Source organism: Anopheles nili, chromosome 2 (genome assembly GCF_943737925.1).
Source record: "Anopheles nili chromosome 2, idAnoNiliSN_F5_01, whole genome shotgun sequence".
Lineage (NCBI taxonomy): Eukaryota > Metazoa > Arthropoda > Insecta > Diptera > Culicidae > Anopheles > Anopheles nili.
In genome coordinates, this window is record NC_071291.1 from 31,191,941 (window position 1) to 31,207,595 (window position 15,655).

A 15,655-nucleotide genomic window follows, 5' to 3' on the forward strand; every position below is an offset into this window, starting at 1 on the left:
ATCTGTAGGGGAAGGAAAAGTCCTCAAAAGAGCGTACGAACTCGACTCCTAAACCGTTCGTTTAGATTCTAAGCCCTTCATATGAAGCACTCTGGGACGGATTGATGCATGATTTTATTAATACGCTTTGAACATGCAGCGCTCGCAACCATCGTAGTAATAAAATATAAATGATATAGGCTTTATTTATTTTCTGTTCCTCGCTTCATAATATCCTCTAACACTATTTCGACACAGGTTCTACCAACGCACTCACGTATGTACCAAGATAACAAAGAGTACTAGTAAGGAGTTGAAAAACAATACACCTACGCGTTGGAGTTGATCATGTAGGAGTGACCAAGTGTATCAAAAATAAAACGTAACCAACTTACACAAAAAAGCATATCAATTACATATCAACTAATATTAATCCTGATCCGGTTCCAGATCCGGTCGCGAGCGCAGATTCTCTTGGCAATTCTCCACTACGGTGCGGAATTCGGACGCGATAGCTTCGTTTTTGAATCGGGTAGCCAGAGACTCCAGCTGACCGGGTGCCTCGGCATGGTTCATTCCGGCCCACGTGAACGCTTTTTCCGAGCCATTCAGTGGCGTGATGGACATGTCAACCGTGATGGCTTGATTCAGCACGAGCTTGTGGATTTGCTCACGGCGCAGCAGGAATCGGTAGGTGTTTCGCACCGGATGGTGCAGTATCTTCAACTCGCCGACACCTGCGAAGATAAGAAATATGGTTAAGTATCACCGATCCACCTGCACTTAGCGGTCGTCATTAGCAAAGCACACCTACCTCGTTCCTTCCACTCTTTCGTATCGGTATCGAAACGATACAACTTTGCTCGCTCGCCAAACATTTTCGATTCCTCTTCCTCGCCCGTGCGTACCTCTATTTCATCAGGCAGTTGAATGACGGGAGCGTAGTACGGGTCGTAATTTTCATCCGTCCCCACACCGGCACCACCGCCATCTTCCTCATTACCGTTGTTTTTATCCGCACTGATGGCACCACCTGTATTGTTGTTCAATTTCCCCGATGCTGAGCGCGAAAAGAAGTCTTCCTTCACGACCAGCCCGACGTAACCACCGGATGATTTATCCTGACCTTCTACGGGTTTCTTCATAATGTTGCTGAAATCCGGACTATTGCTGCTGGCGATGGTGGCGAAGCTTATATTTTCGGCCATATTGAACACCGATGGCGCATCGACGTTGTTCTTTGCGCTAGCAGCGTCTGATTTCATCGCCGCCAACTGAGTTTGTTTCGCCAGGCTGCCGAAAGTAAAGCCATCGCCCAAGGCACCGAAACTCAGTGGCGACTTTATTGTATCGCCGCCAGCGACGCTGCCAAACAGGGTTGCATTACTACCGGACGATGGTGTACTACTCGGAACCGTTGTTGTGGCGCTTGAGGCAGCACTGAACAATCCAGCAGTGCCACCGAATATATTTGTGGCCGGATTTCCAACAGTAGCAGGGGCGCTGAACCCACCACTACCAAAACTCACCGAACTGAACAGATTTCCTCCTTCGACTGGTTTAGCTGCGGATAAAGAGGATGGCTGCAACAACGGGCTGCTAGTGATAGGTTTAGCACTCCCGCCTCCCGATTGTTGTTCTTTCTTGCTGTCGGTCTCACCGGAAATGACCGAAACAACACCAGCGGGTGGTGAAATAAATGAGTTTTTCGGTGTGGTGTTGAGCGAGGCGGAAAATATGGAACCAACAGTAGATGCGGACCCGATCCCGGCAGAACCTGAAAGAATTCGAACCGAAAATTAGCAAAATACGATAACAGAACACTGACGGTAGTTAAAACTTAAACTTACTTCCAAAATTAAACTTATTGCTGGCACCAATTGTGCCGGCCGTTTGTTCCGGTACGGACGAAGTTTGTAATCCACCAAATATCGAGCTTGCTGCTGGTGTGAACGACGACAAGGATGACTTTTGTTCCGTCGAAAGAAAGCTGGCAGTTGTACTGGCAGCAGTTCCTCCAACACTCAAAGGTGCACCCATTGAGAGTCCCGAAATTAACCCACCCCCTGAAGTTATAGTTGTATGCATTGGCCCACTAGATGAGGTAGCAGCATTAGCAGCAGGTCCAAACGAAAACGGTGACGATATGCCACCAGTTGCTGTACCGAACGATAGTTTTGCCGGAGCGAAATTATTAGCGACCACCGGTGGCAGCGGTTTCACATTCTTAAGGTTGAGTGGCAACGGTGCATCATCACCTTCGATAGTGTCATTTACAATGAGCTGCTTTACGTCGACGACCGGAAACACGAAGGTATCTGAATCGCAACCTCGACAACCTGGGCATGGGTTGGCCGGAACCTCAAAAAAGTTTTCCGGCAGCTTCAGCTGTTGTGCCATTTCACGATCGTTTAGCGAAATGTCACTCAATTTGGAGAAGTTTAGGTCTCCAATCGGTGAGGTGGTGGACGTTACCGTGCTATCATGCGTGAAAGCACCAGAGCCCTCCGAGGGCTTTGTTGCTGAAAGCTTTCCACTCAATGCTGCCGCGATCGCATCACGGAACTCCTGCGCTATGTCGGACGATTTGAAGCGAAGACTAAAGTTCATGATCTCAAAATTGCCTTCGGAAAAGTCGTTTGCCACGAACTGCCACGATTTGTCATCCTTTTTCGTATAGCAAATGTCCTCGGTAAGAACGTGGTTAAGGCAAATTTTTAGGACCTGCTCACGGCGCATCACCACCCTGGAAGTAAGTACAAGTGAGATATCAAATGAATTATGTGGCCCAAGTTAATGAACAAGCCATTAGCAAAGCATACCTCAGTTGGCCTGAGGCCTTGTGCTTCAATATCTTCACATCACCAATGCCGCGTTCCTTCCATTCTGAGCTGATGAACCGATACAGCTTGGCTCGGTGAACGTACAGCACGTCTTCGTCCTCTTCGCCGGTTTTTACATCAACCTACGTCATGGAATAAAATATAAAGAACGCCTTGAAGCCAGCTATCTTAAACCAAACTCCTTAATTAAACGTACCTTGTCCGGCAGCGGAATAACGGGCGCAAAGTACGTATTATTTTCTTCCTCCATCACGCTGCTTTCGTCTGCAGCACCATCATCGCCTTCGGCCGCGTCCCCACCATCCCCACTGAGGGTACGGCCGGGCGATTTAGGCTTGAAAACGAATCCGAAAGTCGCTTTTTCCGGAGGATCCAGCCTGTTAAGTGCAGGCGACCCGGCAGTTTGAAGATTGTTCGCTCCGTTACCCGTACCCGCCGGAACGCTAGACGTCAATTTCGAACCAAATGAGAGTCCTCCTGCGGGTGTGGGTAATTCGAATTTGAAAACGGGTTTCTCTGGCGTTACGGCTGTCGACTTCGGTTTATCAGTTGTCGAAAGAAGCGGTTTCACCGAGCTGTCGAACGTGAATCCACCCCCAAAAGCTGGTTGTTGCTGCGATGCGGTACTAGTAACCGTCGGTGTTACCGCCGAGGCCGCTGGAGCAACCGATGCCGATGATGGCATACCAAATGTGAACCCACCACCGGCAGCAAAATTAAATTTGGGCGCAGTGTCGGCAACTTTTAACAAGCCAGACACTGCACTGTCCGTGCTAGCGGATTTCTTTGGAACCGTATCGTCTTTCGGGCTTTCGCAGCTCATGCAGAACAAAGAGTCAGCTCCATTCGGCAGATAACATCCGTTGCAGGTCCAAGACCCTGGTTTGGGTTTGAATTGGTCACCAAATCCAACGGTTGTTCCGGTGCTTTTAGCCGGAGTTGATGTAACTTTTGGAGGTTCTTGAGGTTTTTTAGAGGTGGCAGCGCTAGTACCACTCCCGAAGGTAATAGGCGCAGCCGAACCACTCGAAGAAGGCATACCGAAGGTGAACTTATTACTGCCTTCCGCGGGCGGAGCAAGACTACCGAATAGTCCCCCAGATGCTTGGTTTGGCTTGCCAGCTGTGTCATCCTTCTTCGAAGGATCACGTGGTTCGTTGCATGCGCGGCATAGGATATCATCCGTTTTATTGTTCAAATAGCACGCCTGGCAATCCCAGCTTCCCGTTTTTGGTTTAAAGAGATCGCCGAAACCATCGGCGGCCGCCTTTGTAGGAACAGCGGATTCACCGGAACCCAACACTTTTTGAACAGCTGCCACAAACCGATCGCGGTCGTCTGAGGTTTTAAAGTAGGCCATACAATTCATCGATCCACTTCCGGTAACGATGGCATCTTGCTGAGCGTTCCAACTGCACCCATTCTTTTCGGTTGGTTTCATACGAGTGTCTTTGTCCAGCACGTGGCTGAGACACACGGCGGAATTTGTATCGCATTCACGACGCAACAACAGCCGCACAGCGGTCGCAGATGTTAACAGACGTAACCGACCGTTGACCACTCCGTCATCCGTCCACGCGGTGCCGTGTTGATCTTTATGCTTCAGACTTGTAATGATCGCCTCGTGGATGCACTTGAAGTCCTTCTCGTCGAATCCGAGCGCCGGTGGACCACCGAGGGCAAGTCCTCCGAAAATGTTGCCAAATGGTGCGGCCGATCCACCTTGCTGTTGAGCTTTAAAGGCGAAGGACGCGAACGGACTCGGTTTACTGTTTGCAGCAGCTGCGTCCGTGGCTTTCGGAGTTGCATTCGCTTTCGTGCCGACCGACGGTGGCGTATAGTTTTTGGCGAATGTAAACTCACCAAACGGTTTCGCGCCTCCCTGCGGCTGGGCTGGCGTGATCGTCGCTGTCGTTTTCGGTGTACTGCTAAATGAGAAGCTGCCTGTCGTTATAGGTGGTGGACCGGTTGGTGTCTGTTGTGCGTTGCCTGACCCATCACTAGCGCGTAGTCGAGCCACTTCATCCCGGGCTTTTACGAACGCGTGGTAAAACTCGTCCGCCAGACTAGCGGTGCCGAAGCGCGCACAAAACGACTCCTTGCGCGGTTCCTCATCAGCAAAGTCCACCGCCGCCCAGATGTAGCACTGCTTTAGCTTCTCCATCGGTTTGATGATCAACTCTGGTGTGATGTAATGGTTGGCACAGATCTTATGCACCTGTTCTCGTCGCATTACGATCCGGTACTTGCTCAGGTCCGCTTTCGACCGCAGTATCTTAAGCTCACCAAGCCCACGCTCCTTCCATTCGCGATCTACCAGACGCAACAGCTTCGACCGGCCGGTAAAGATTTGCTCCTCATCCTCTTCACCGGTGCGCACCTCTATCTCGTCTGGTAGCGGTATGATTGGCTGGAAATCAGGACGCGGATCGTATTCTGCACCTCCCGACACGTTCCTACTATTGTCATCATCGTCGTCGTGTTCCACGTGATTCGCATCGCCAGCTTCTTTTGCCGGTGACACCACGTTAGCAAAGAAGGAAGGCGTCAAGGCAGCAGGAACCACTGGTACTGGGGTTGATATTTGCGGTTTGACACCCATCCCGGCAGGCACGTTCGATTGCATCGGGAACTTAGTGTTTGCGGTAGCGGGAGATATCGTCTCCAGTTTAGACGTGCTTGTTAGCCCACCTGTACCTTGGCCAATGCTGGCACCCGTTGTGCTGTGTTTGATGTGCTGCGGTGGAATTGTCACACTATAAGTTGGTTGGACACCGAGCCCGCTGGCAAAAGTGGAACTGTTCACATTCGGTTGAGGCGGAAGTGGATCCGAGCTCGTAATGACCACGTTCACCGGGGCACCTCCTTTGGCATCCGTTGTGTTGGATAAGTGCGACGGCATGCTGCCGACAACTGTAGGCGTTGCCACTGAGGGCATATTGAATGAATTGTTGTACGTGCTGTTCCAGCTGCTCAAAAGGGTAGGCGTTTGCAGCGATTGTTCAATGGAAAGGTTTCCGGCGATTCCTGCTGGTTTCGCGATCGTAGGCGTTGGTGTTGAAATTTGGTGCAAATTTCCACCAGTATGCATTGTAGGAACCGCGTCCGCTTGGGGTTGCGCCGGTGGCGGAACTGCTGGTTGGAATGCCGGATGGTGATACACACCGGCGGCAGGCGATCCAGCCGCCGACACTAGCAAATTGTCCGCATGGTGTGGATAGCCGGTGTGCATGGGCGAAGCACCCATTGGTCCTGTCGGATGTCCGCGCGTCGTTAGCATTTGCTGGTGTTGCGTGATGGGATACAGTGCGTGATAAGGTATGGCCCCTGTGGCCTGTTGTGGTGCTGCCATTCCTACACCTCCCATGACGGGCGCACGTGCGGCAGCTGCCGCAGCGATGGCAGCTTGCTGGTAGGCCAGTGCAGAACTTTGCAGATCATCCAGCATATAGATATCATTCATGGCCTGCATGGCGGCCGCTGCGGCAGCCGTTGATACTGACGCGGGATCGTTCACTGCTGGGCCAGCGGCACTACCGCCAACGGTTCCCGAACTTCGCGGCTTCGGCTCTGTCGACTTGCGGAAAATGTTTTCCTCGATCTTCACCAAACGATCTTGCATGTCTCCGACGTCGTTTCGGATCCCCAAAACGTCCTCTTTCACGAAGGTGAGCGTCTCCATCATCTGCCGGATGAGTCCCTCAAGATCGTTCGTTTTCGCCAAACATACGGAAGCGGCAGCCGTTGCTGCGGCCGTGGCCGTTTCGCGGTCTGACATGCGCGCCATAGAAACAGTACCACCGATGCCACCGCTCACGTGTGCCGCATTCGTCATCGATGACGTGAAAGACTGGAAATGATCACTATCATCGGCGCTAGCGCACGCTCCGCCATTGGCCGATGTGTTGAGCGTCCCATCAAACGAATCGTTCGCAAACGAGAGACGCTTTATTTCACTCTGGACCACATAGTTAAGAGGATGATTCGATTCGATATACGGCAGCACCAGGTAGCGCTGCGTCTGTCGGATACATTCGCGGGCCCGCTCGGAATAGAACTTTTTCGCTTTGAGGGGTGTTTTGGCCGATTCGTCCAGCTTCTTGAATGCCTCGGCTCGAAAATAGGCCGCGAAGGGCAGCGGGATGCCTCCAAAATCTAGCGTGAACTGTTCATGGCGGCCGTGCTTAAAGTAAACACCCGCTAGGAACGTGATGGCAGATTCGGCTAGTTTAACCGCTTCCTGTTGACAATCGTACGGCTTGATGCCATACTTGAACAACACTTCGGACCCGTAACCACTCGTCACCAAACCAGACGATTCTATACCGCCTGTGTAAGTCGACTCATTATGCATTTTCCACAGCAGTACACCGGCCCGGTAGACCGCCTCGGCACGACTCTCGCAGTAGCGGCGTTCTTCGGGCACCACCGTCACCGACTCGGACGCCCGTTTAGCGAGCACCTGACCCAGCTTGAGCAACACAATCGCATCACAGAGAGGTATCCCAGTACTGCGGATCGCTTGCAATCCGTGCTGCAGAAGCTGACGCTGATCGGCCACACTGGCTGCGGCGTCTTTTGCTGTGCTGCTCTTGATCAGATGATATGCAGCACTCCACCAGTTGATCTTGTTATCCTCGCACAGCCCTGGAATGAGATTTGCCGCCGGTAGAAAAGCGGGGCGTCCTTGTTGCTGCATGCTTATTTGGCGGTCGTGATCCATATTACTCTTGGCCACCACAATTGAACAATACAAAAACGAGTCCATATCGAGTTGGTTCAACGTTTCTAAATTACAATTGTTCAGATTGTTGGTAGAAAAGTTCAGCCGCGGAAAAGCTTTGCAACGAAAAGTTGCTAGATTTTCGATGCCCAACGCGAGTCCCAGGTATACGAGGTGAGGCAACGAGGAAGGATAGAGTGACTGTGCCAGTTCAAGATACGGTTCAAGTTGCTCTCGCGTTGGAAGCACATATTTCGGCTTTTGAAATGCGGCACTTTCATGCACGAAGTACGAATTGCCAACTGCCTTCGAAGAAATGTCTCGAGCAGGATATAACGAGCGGGCTACATTCTGACGCCATTCAGGGTCGGAACATAGCTGCCGAATCTGTGTCAAAAAACGAAGACATAAAACGATAAAACACAAAGATTTAATATTTTTTGATCTATTTGCAGATATTAATATTGTAAAGACACGAGAAAGGTAAAACATACCTGATTAATCAGATCATCCGCCGTAGTCCAAACCTTCGTCTCGGTGACACTTTGAATTTGAACCAGTACCTGCGATGTATCCACACCTTCTTCAACACAAGACAGGAGCGTGCTACCGGCTTGACAACACCGAAACGCGGCCTGTTTGTGCCAGAACGCTAGCAACTGACGGGCCATTTCGCTGCCCTGTTTCAACCACTGCCCATCCGGATCCGGAACACCGCACTGGTATGCTAGGAGCAGCAATGCGTAGCACTTTTTGTTATTTTCGCGAGAACGTCCAGCACCTGACTGTTCTTGGGCGCTTTTGAACAACAGAGCCGCAGAGTGTAGCAGAAGCTGTCCTCTATAGTGCTGAAGATACGAATCAGCCATTTGTTTCTGTGGAGCCGCATTTAAACCTCTCTCAGAAACTTCACGTAACGTTTCGTCCAGCTTTAACAGTTTAAACGCTATTTCCTTCAGATTGCTGCGTCGCATAGCTTCCATCGTGGAGTCAACCAACAAATTCAAATAAATCTGCCGATCGAGCACGATCGCCTGCAACAAGTAGTAGTTCCAGTTTTTTTGTTGCCCACCTCCCGGCGATTTTGTATAAGTGGCTAGCATATTTGCAATCGCATTGGTCCACTCGATGGATTGCATGAATGGTTCGCAAAATTTCATCTCCAGTTCGAAGCAGTACTTGAAAGCTTCATCTAATTTTTTTTCTTCTAAAAAGAGATCCACCAATCGGACGCGTAACGCCGGATCTAGCGGTCTCGCGAGAATTTCCTTCAGTATGATGTCCTTTACTAATTTGTTGTCAGTGGTGGTGCCTTTGTTCGCTACCTTCAACTTCAAATTAAGCACCGCCTCATGGTTGATGCGCTCTGATTCTGCCAAGTCACACCAGTGCTTTGCCTTCGACAAATGCTTGGTGAGATTGTCGTCCATTAGCAAAAGCTTGCACACATCCGTTATCAGCCCCGTTTGCTTTGAATCGAGCTGGAGCGATCGTTGGTAAGACGTGATGGCTCGATCGAATTTTTGCTGTTTTTCGTAGCATTGTCCAAGAAGTTTGTGAGCCGGAGCGCTGTCTTCCTGAACCGATAGGTAACAAGAAAGCCAATGCTCCGCACTAGCGTATTCGTTCAGCTTGAAGTACTGCCTTGCAATAGCCAACCCCCGGAGGTAGCGCTGAAGTAATTAAGAAAAAAATGCATAAATAAATCATATATAGACTACGATTTTAAAAGCACCTATAGTTCCATAAATCACGGTTCATTACATTCCAGAGTTTCACTCACAGAAGGAAAGATCTAATCAGATATAAAACGAGCATAAATTTAATTTGCCTCCAGACGCAACTAACCTAACCTCAAAATCTTAGTTTCGCGGTAATGCGTCCAATTGCAATACTCTCTGCTGTTTCCCTATTGAATTCTCGAAAGATCACATGCACCATTTATAATTAACCACCAGTGTGCTTCTACAACCATAGCTTCTTGAAAAAAGCTTGTGAAAACAATTTCATGCGTTGTATCTTACACAAAAAGAAACCCAAACTCTTTTCCCATCAATGCGGTTTTATCAATCGATAACGGAAAACTTGGCACCAATCATGACCTTGCATTAGCAACTTACCTCATTTTCCGGCAGCTTGTTAAGCGATGTTTTTACGTGTCGGTCAATATCCTTTTTAGTGGAGAACATTTTGAAATCGATTTTCCACTGCACCGTTTCAGAAGATTGGCATTAAACCGTGCAAAATATTACGGCGTCGACAAGACGCAAAATAAGACAGCTGTCCGAGTGCTGGCTCAATGAATCAATGTTTGTAAAAAATTTAATTTTACGATGTAATACACACTTTTTTGAGCTTAAACCACACGATGTTTGCTTACTGCAATAGCATCAGGCAAGAATTTATAATTTATTATCAGTTTTAACAATTATATTAGGCGCCGGGTGCTGTTGGAGATGTAAGGAAAAGAACGCACCAAGTGCAGAATGGACGGTGGCAGGTAAGATCATGTCAATTTTCTCTTCGCCATATTGGGTAATACTTTGACGGTAGAAGTCTAGAACCACTTGGAAATATTTTAAAAGATACACTCATGTATCAATATATTATAAAATTTCATTATGGGTTTTTTTCAAATACAGCAACGGCCAGGTGATCAGTATCTAAATTATCAACTTATCATCTGCTTACTAAAATAATTTAAACTTGCTTGAGCTAGTACTGTCAACCCACGACATGACAATCTCAATAGTCCAGCCTGTTTTTGGATATAAGTGAACGATAACAGTTTGACAGTGACGATTTTTTCTTTTCATAGAATGATTCCTACTATTCGTGATTTTTAATATTTAGTTACATTATTCCTCCACGAAACAATGTTTTTGTGAAGGAAGCTGTTAAATGCAACATTCCAATTAGGGTAGACTATTTGTTTATTACTATCACTTGTTCTGCACGTGTTTCGAAATAATATCACCGAACAGGGTGCATAAATTCGTATCAGTTTCATGGTGATCACAAAAAGCTAGAGTTAAATACTGTCCTACAATAATGGTAACGATTTGGTGGATGAGGAACAGTACAAACACTGCCGTCAGCCGGGTCGGATGAACTGCTGCGATCGTTTCCGATTGCACACTATCTGTTATCAAATCCTCAATAACAGGGAAGTTCAAGGCAGTGTCGAAGGCGCGTGAATCTGGTAAACGATCTTCACGATGGATGTCACAAACAAGAAATATGCCCTGCGAAACAGGGCGGAATTATCCGCCTTTGTTAATCAACCGCTACGAAACAACAGTCGCATTAAGGTACTTGTATTCCGCCTAAGATTGCTATGCCAACAGGCATTATGACTCAGTTGTAAAATTCTCCCTTATCTATGAATTTTCAGTTCACTTGTTTTGACTGTTCGCCGAAGTACTTTGTGTTCGGGGCCAATTCTGGTAGTCTTTACCTGTACAGCCGTATGACGGAGAACTTTTTGGCGATATTTCCTAGTCAACTCGGCACCATTGGGAAGGTGTCTATTTCGCACAACGAAAAGCAGATCGCTGTTGGTAACCAAACCGGATCGATCGGTGTCCTTCTGGAGCTGGAGCCACCAAATGTAAAGGAAATTCTGAGTACAAGTCTGGTCCCTGCTGCCGATTCCGATGGCCAACCATTTGACGCAGCTAGAGCTCCGTTCGTGACGAGCTTTTGCTGGACAGAAGATGACAAGGAACTGTATTGTGGTGACTCTCGTGGAATAGTTTCGTTGATACAATTTTCGCTGTTTATGGTAAGCTATGAAACGAGAAACATTTTAACTTGGTTGACACTAGCATTTTGTCCTTTTGCTTACATTAGGGTCGCAACATTCTCAACATTAGCTTACATCCAGTGCTTTTGCTAGAAAATCGTATAGTACAAATAGATCGATACAAAGACCTACTACTGGTGTCAACTCTGTCGAAATGTGTGCTTTGCAACACTGCTAGAGAAGAGTTTAAACAGGTGACTATCATCACGACGTGATGCAGGGCAGTGGAGACGGTTGAAGTACAACTTCCTACTTTTTTCCACTTTCCAGATCGGTAATCGACCAAGAGATGGACAATATGGTGCTTCGTTCGTCATCGCACAACCGAACGGCAACGTTGGTTCAATACCCGTTTCTCCGCCACTAATGATTGTGGACGAAGAGGATGTGCGAATATTTTGCTCCCGCCCCGGAAGCCGCCTGTGGGAAGCTGATCTCGAAGGAAACGTGATACGCACGCATCAGTTCAAGCAGACGGTGACGAATCATCGTCGAAAAGCGTCTCAGTGTATCCCGGACTCCGAACTACATCAGAGTGTACCTGCGCTGACCGATGGCACCATGATGGTCGTACCCTTTCAAGTTCTCTACTCAATTCGTCGCCAGTTGTTGCTAGTGCACGATCGATGCCAGTTGTTGATAATTGATCCTCTGCACTCGAAAATCGTCCTACGGACCGACGAGTTTACCGATATTACGCACGTAGCAGTAGTTGATGAATGGATTTATCTGCTGACCGGGGAAAATCGCTTTTTTCAAGTTTGCGTCGAAATCGAGGGAGAGGAAGATCGAACTCTATCTCCTAATTCGAATGATCATGGATCTCAAAATTCGTCTCCCTTACAGTCTATGCATGAGACGCGAAGACAAAAGCAGGGCGTGTATATTTTGGATAATGTTCTAAACAACAACAGCAATAAGCTCCTGAACGGGAAGGAAAATCCTCTGCTGCTATCCACCGAAGCGACAATAAAAGAAGCTCTTGTATCGGTAGTACGTGGTAAATACGGGCGTAATATCAAACAAATGTTTATGGGATACGAACAGCTACAACAGCAGCAGCAGCATATACAAAGTCCGTATGCTCCACAACGCCCAAAGACGCTAAATTTAACAAAAATTTATGAACCAAGCCGAACGAATGGCTTGGTAAACGGTAACGGTCATGCCCTTCTCGCCGAATTTGGCATCGAAGTTGAACCCGAAGATCTGCAATGTGACGATATGGTTGAAGAGCTCGTAAGGACTCGAACCGGACAGGCCCTTGTCAGTACCGTGCCAAATAGTGTCGGATTAAAGATGCAGGGAAAGAAGAAATTTTCCACCTCACTGTTGGACGGATACGAAACTTCCGAAGATGATGCCACGGTCCGTAATCTCTATCTTATCTTTCGATCTTCGGTCATTAGCAATCTAAATTTTGCCGATCGATATGCTAAGATCTTTGACGATTACGATACGGAAACGATCGTGCGCTTACTGCGCAAACTAGAAACCTTAATGGAGGAGAACGAGGAAGCCAACGCGCGGGTCAAGTGCATGCGAATATATTTCAACTATCTGAAACCTGAGCTGCTGTGGGAAATAGATTCTGACTCCCGCCAATTCATCAAGGATGGCTTCATCGTATGCAATACGTCGGATCCATCGGATCGTACTTTGCTGGAGCGTTTAGCTTCCTGCGCGCACTGTGGTTACTATCTTCAAGCGACTGCGTCGTGTCACTATCGGGAGATTGGAACGAGCTTGATGCAGTTCTATTGGTCGCGCAAGGAATACGAAGAGTGTTTTACATTGCTTAAACAAGTCCCGTACTTATGGCGTACCGTAACTCGTTACTACATCCAAGATCGCCGGTATGACAAAGTTGTGGCCTGTGTGTGGAATTTGGCCGACCCTGAACTGCTCGGACGGGCTGCTGCTGAGCTTCCGTTCGATTTGCACCACTGGAAGGAACTGTTTGAGCTAGTTATGTCCTACCATCAACGTCATGAAATGATCTGCTTAAACTGTGATAAACTGTGCTCCGGTCTAGATGGAAATAATATCAAACGCAATATCGACAATACAGTGGCGACCGTCGATGACGGGAATTCTGAGATGTCAAGTACGAATGGCGAACGAATGTTTCGCCAATGGAACTACCTTTTAGGGGTCGCACTCGAACATCTTGATTCTCCTGCGGAACTGTTGAGCCTCTTGCGTGGTTATGCGGATAACATTCCTAAGGGTGCAATTGCTCCCAGCTTCTACATTCGATGTTTGCTTTTAGAAGCAAAGTAAGATAATGGCGAATATCATACGCTTAGACAAATATGATACAAAGCAGGAAGCGTAACGGGAATATTGTTCTATCCTGCGCTCATCGGTGATGCTTGGATTTCGTGTTAGCACGACGCTTCGTACGGCGGTCCCGTTTTGTACAAGTAACGCTGGCGTTATTCGTACTAGTATTGCTGCTTGCTACATACCCGACGAATTACTGCTTCCTGCTAATGTATGTTAAGTGTTCAGTGTTAGCTTAGCGAAAAACTACGGCCTTCTGCTTGTGTGAACGTCGTTAACCATCATTACGTAGGGTATTATGCTAAAAAGGGCTAAACAGAGGATGTTAGAATCTTCTCACACGCGCGTAAATGATAAGTAGGAACTCATTTTCACAAATCAATAATGCCAAATATTTTATTGGACTAAAAAAGAAGCATAATAAACAAGAAAAGTAAACTGTATTTTCTATTGAAATGATCTAACAGTATCAACCATCCCGATCAGGCTGAGGGTGGACTTCCTTCTTCCCATGGTCGGGGCCCACGAACATTTTCCCAATGTTCGATATCGAGTTGTTTAATCTTGTCGTACTCCCCTTCTAAAGTAACTTCTTCCTGTTGTTTCATATTAAGCCCATATTTCTCTGCTTCCTGTCTAGTTAGGGAAGTTTTCTTGGAAAATGTGTATCTAAAAAGGAGCAAAGCGAATGTGTTCAGTTTTAAAATTGACTATGTGTGTCGTTACACAAAACGTACCGCAATTGCGCAAATTGTTGCAAACCAAAGGAACCACCAACCATTAGCAACAAAAACGGTACACCATATCGGAACGATTTACGCTTGCTGTAGAACAGCAGTTTTTGCTGTAACGCGTTCATGTTTCTGATGTGTTTGGTAACAGAACTTTTGTTTACTGTCGAGCGATGAAACGACGAGTTTTGTTGCCTTTTCATTCGATTGTCGGCATGATTTTGTAATCATGTTTTTCACTATTCGTTTTTGACATTTTTCAGTGTCATAACAAGATATGTTATGACCGTTTAAGATCTATGTTGAAGTTCTACGTTAAAAAATATAGGGTGAGAAATATATAAACATATCTCCCAATATTGTTCAGAACATCGGTTACATTACAGATACTACGGTTTAAAACATGGGCCTAGGTTTGCAAAAGAAATAACAAATCATCTTAACGCATATATTGAAATATATGTATATATAATATGCATTATATTTTATTAAAGATCTTCAGTTTATCTTACCTTTTTTAACATTCCTTTAAATTTTTGAATAAACTTTGGCTCATACTCACGTTATGAATGCATCCTTTTCATCTGCTATCAAGAGCTGTTTTTCTTAGCTGATGAGCGTTTACTTGAAAAGTTTATTGTTGAAAATGCAATGTAGAGTAAATATTTATAATTTTTTAAATTTCACACAAATGCAATCGTGTGTTTCTTATTTTCCGAGAAAGTATTTTATGTTTTTCCTATCGTACTGATTTCAACTTTATTGTCATTTATGAAAAGCCAGAATGTCACTGTCACACTGCGTTTGCTCCTCCACTTTCCTTGGTCTTGGCAACCATGATAATGTAGACAGTTTTGACCGACGGAAAAAGGGAAGAAAAAAGGGGTAACATATTCGCGCAAACCGACTCGCAAAATAAACTGTAAAAATGTAAAATATGTTGCATCTTTCGATTGAGTGTACTACTAGCAACTGTTAAGTGAAGTGAAGAAACCATTTGGTTTCCAGAAAGTTGTAAGATATTTTCTACTTGAGATCAAGGAGTATCAGTTCATCGCAGAACGTACCTATCCAGGGGACGTCTTCGTATTTCGACGCTGCGTGAGGTCGATGACAATTTTTTTTATATGTTTGAACTAGAAACCAAAGCCTCCTTCGGAAGGACGGCACTGTAGCGGTGGGGACAGATTGTAATAATATTTAGTAAAATAAGTGGCTTAGGAGCAAACCTAAGTGCTGAAAAGAAAAGTTTCCACTAGAAGGCAAACTTCATTGAGTAAAGTTCGGT

General features: G+C 46.6%; 3 protein-coding genes across 3 annotated transcripts; 1 reads left to right on the forward strand and 2 right to left on the reverse strand.

Annotated features, from left to right (window-relative positions):
- Positions 1–130: 130 nt before the first annotated feature.
- Positions 131–9,734, reverse strand: LOC128730694 (E3 SUMO-protein ligase RanBP2). Its single transcript, XM_053823770.1, has 7 exons — positions 9,666–9,734; positions 8,040–9,218; positions 3,019–7,932; positions 2,802–2,944; positions 1,830–2,725; positions 794–1,756; positions 131–716 (listed from the first exon to the last, which is right to left on the reverse strand). The coding sequence occupies exons 1-7, from the start codon at positions 9,732–9,734 to the stop codon at positions 409–411; spliced, it is 8,472 nt and encodes a 2,823-aa protein (XP_053679745.1). The 3' UTR covers positions 131–408.
- A 1,029-nt stretch (positions 9,735–10,763) lies between these two features.
- Positions 10,764–13,705, forward strand: LOC128730740 (BLOC-2 complex member HPS5 homolog). The gene is made up of 4 exons (XM_053823820.1): positions 10,764–10,856; positions 10,940–11,329; positions 11,398–11,544; positions 11,621–13,705. The coding sequence occupies exons 1-4, from the start codon at positions 10,764–10,766 to the stop codon at positions 13,631–13,633; spliced, it is 2,643 nt and encodes an 880-aa protein (XP_053679795.1). The 3' UTR covers positions 13,634–13,705.
- A 305-nt stretch (positions 13,706–14,010) lies between these two features.
- Positions 14,011–14,495, reverse strand: LOC128730741 (cytochrome c oxidase assembly protein COX16 homolog, mitochondrial). Its single transcript, XM_053823821.1, has 2 exons — positions 14,374–14,495; positions 14,011–14,305 (listed from the first exon to the last, which is right to left on the reverse strand). Exons 1-2 carry the CDS (start codon positions 14,493–14,495, stop codon positions 14,119–14,121), a joined length of 309 nt encoding a protein of 102 aa, XP_053679796.1. The 3' UTR covers positions 14,011–14,118.
- Between the last annotated feature and the right edge of the window lie 1,160 nt (positions 14,496–15,655).

What these genes read in the sequence shown, in the direction of transcription:
- LOC128730694 (XM_053823770.1), bottom strand. Translation starts at nt 9,734, where the DNA reads ATGTTCTCCACTAAAAAGGATATTGACCGACACGTAAAAACATCGCTT. An exon ending in AAGGCCTCAGGCCAACTGAG is followed by an intron (nt 2,726 to 2,801) that starts GTATGCTTTGCT and finishes ACTTACTTCCAG; the next exon opens with GGTGGTGATGCGCCGTGAGC. An exon ending in CAATAAGTTTAATTTTGGAA is followed by an intron (nt 1,757 to 1,829) that starts GTAAGTTTAAGT and finishes GAATTCTTTCAG; the next exon opens with GTTCTGCCGGGATCGGGTCC.
- LOC128730740 (XM_053823820.1), top strand. Translation starts at nt 10,764, where the DNA reads ATGGATGTCACAAACAAGAAATATGCCCTGCGAAACAGGGCGGAATTA. An exon ending in GAAACAACAGTCGCATTAAG is followed by an intron (nt 10,857 to 10,939) that starts GTACTTGTATTC and finishes ATGAATTTTCAG; the next exon opens with TTCACTTGTTTTGACTGTTC. An exon ending in CTAGAGAAGAGTTTAAACAG is followed by an intron (nt 11,545 to 11,620) that starts GTGACTATCATC and finishes TCCACTTTCCAG; the next exon opens with ATCGGTAATCGACCAAGAGA.
- LOC128730741 (XM_053823821.1), bottom strand. Translation starts at nt 14,495, where the DNA reads ATGAACGCGTTACAGCAAAAACTGCTGTTCTACAGCAAGCGTAAATCG. An exon ending in CAACAATTTGCGCAATTGCG is followed by an intron (nt 14,306 to 14,373) that starts GTACGTTTTGTG and finishes GCTCCTTTTTAG; the next exon opens with ATACACATTTTCCAAGAAAA.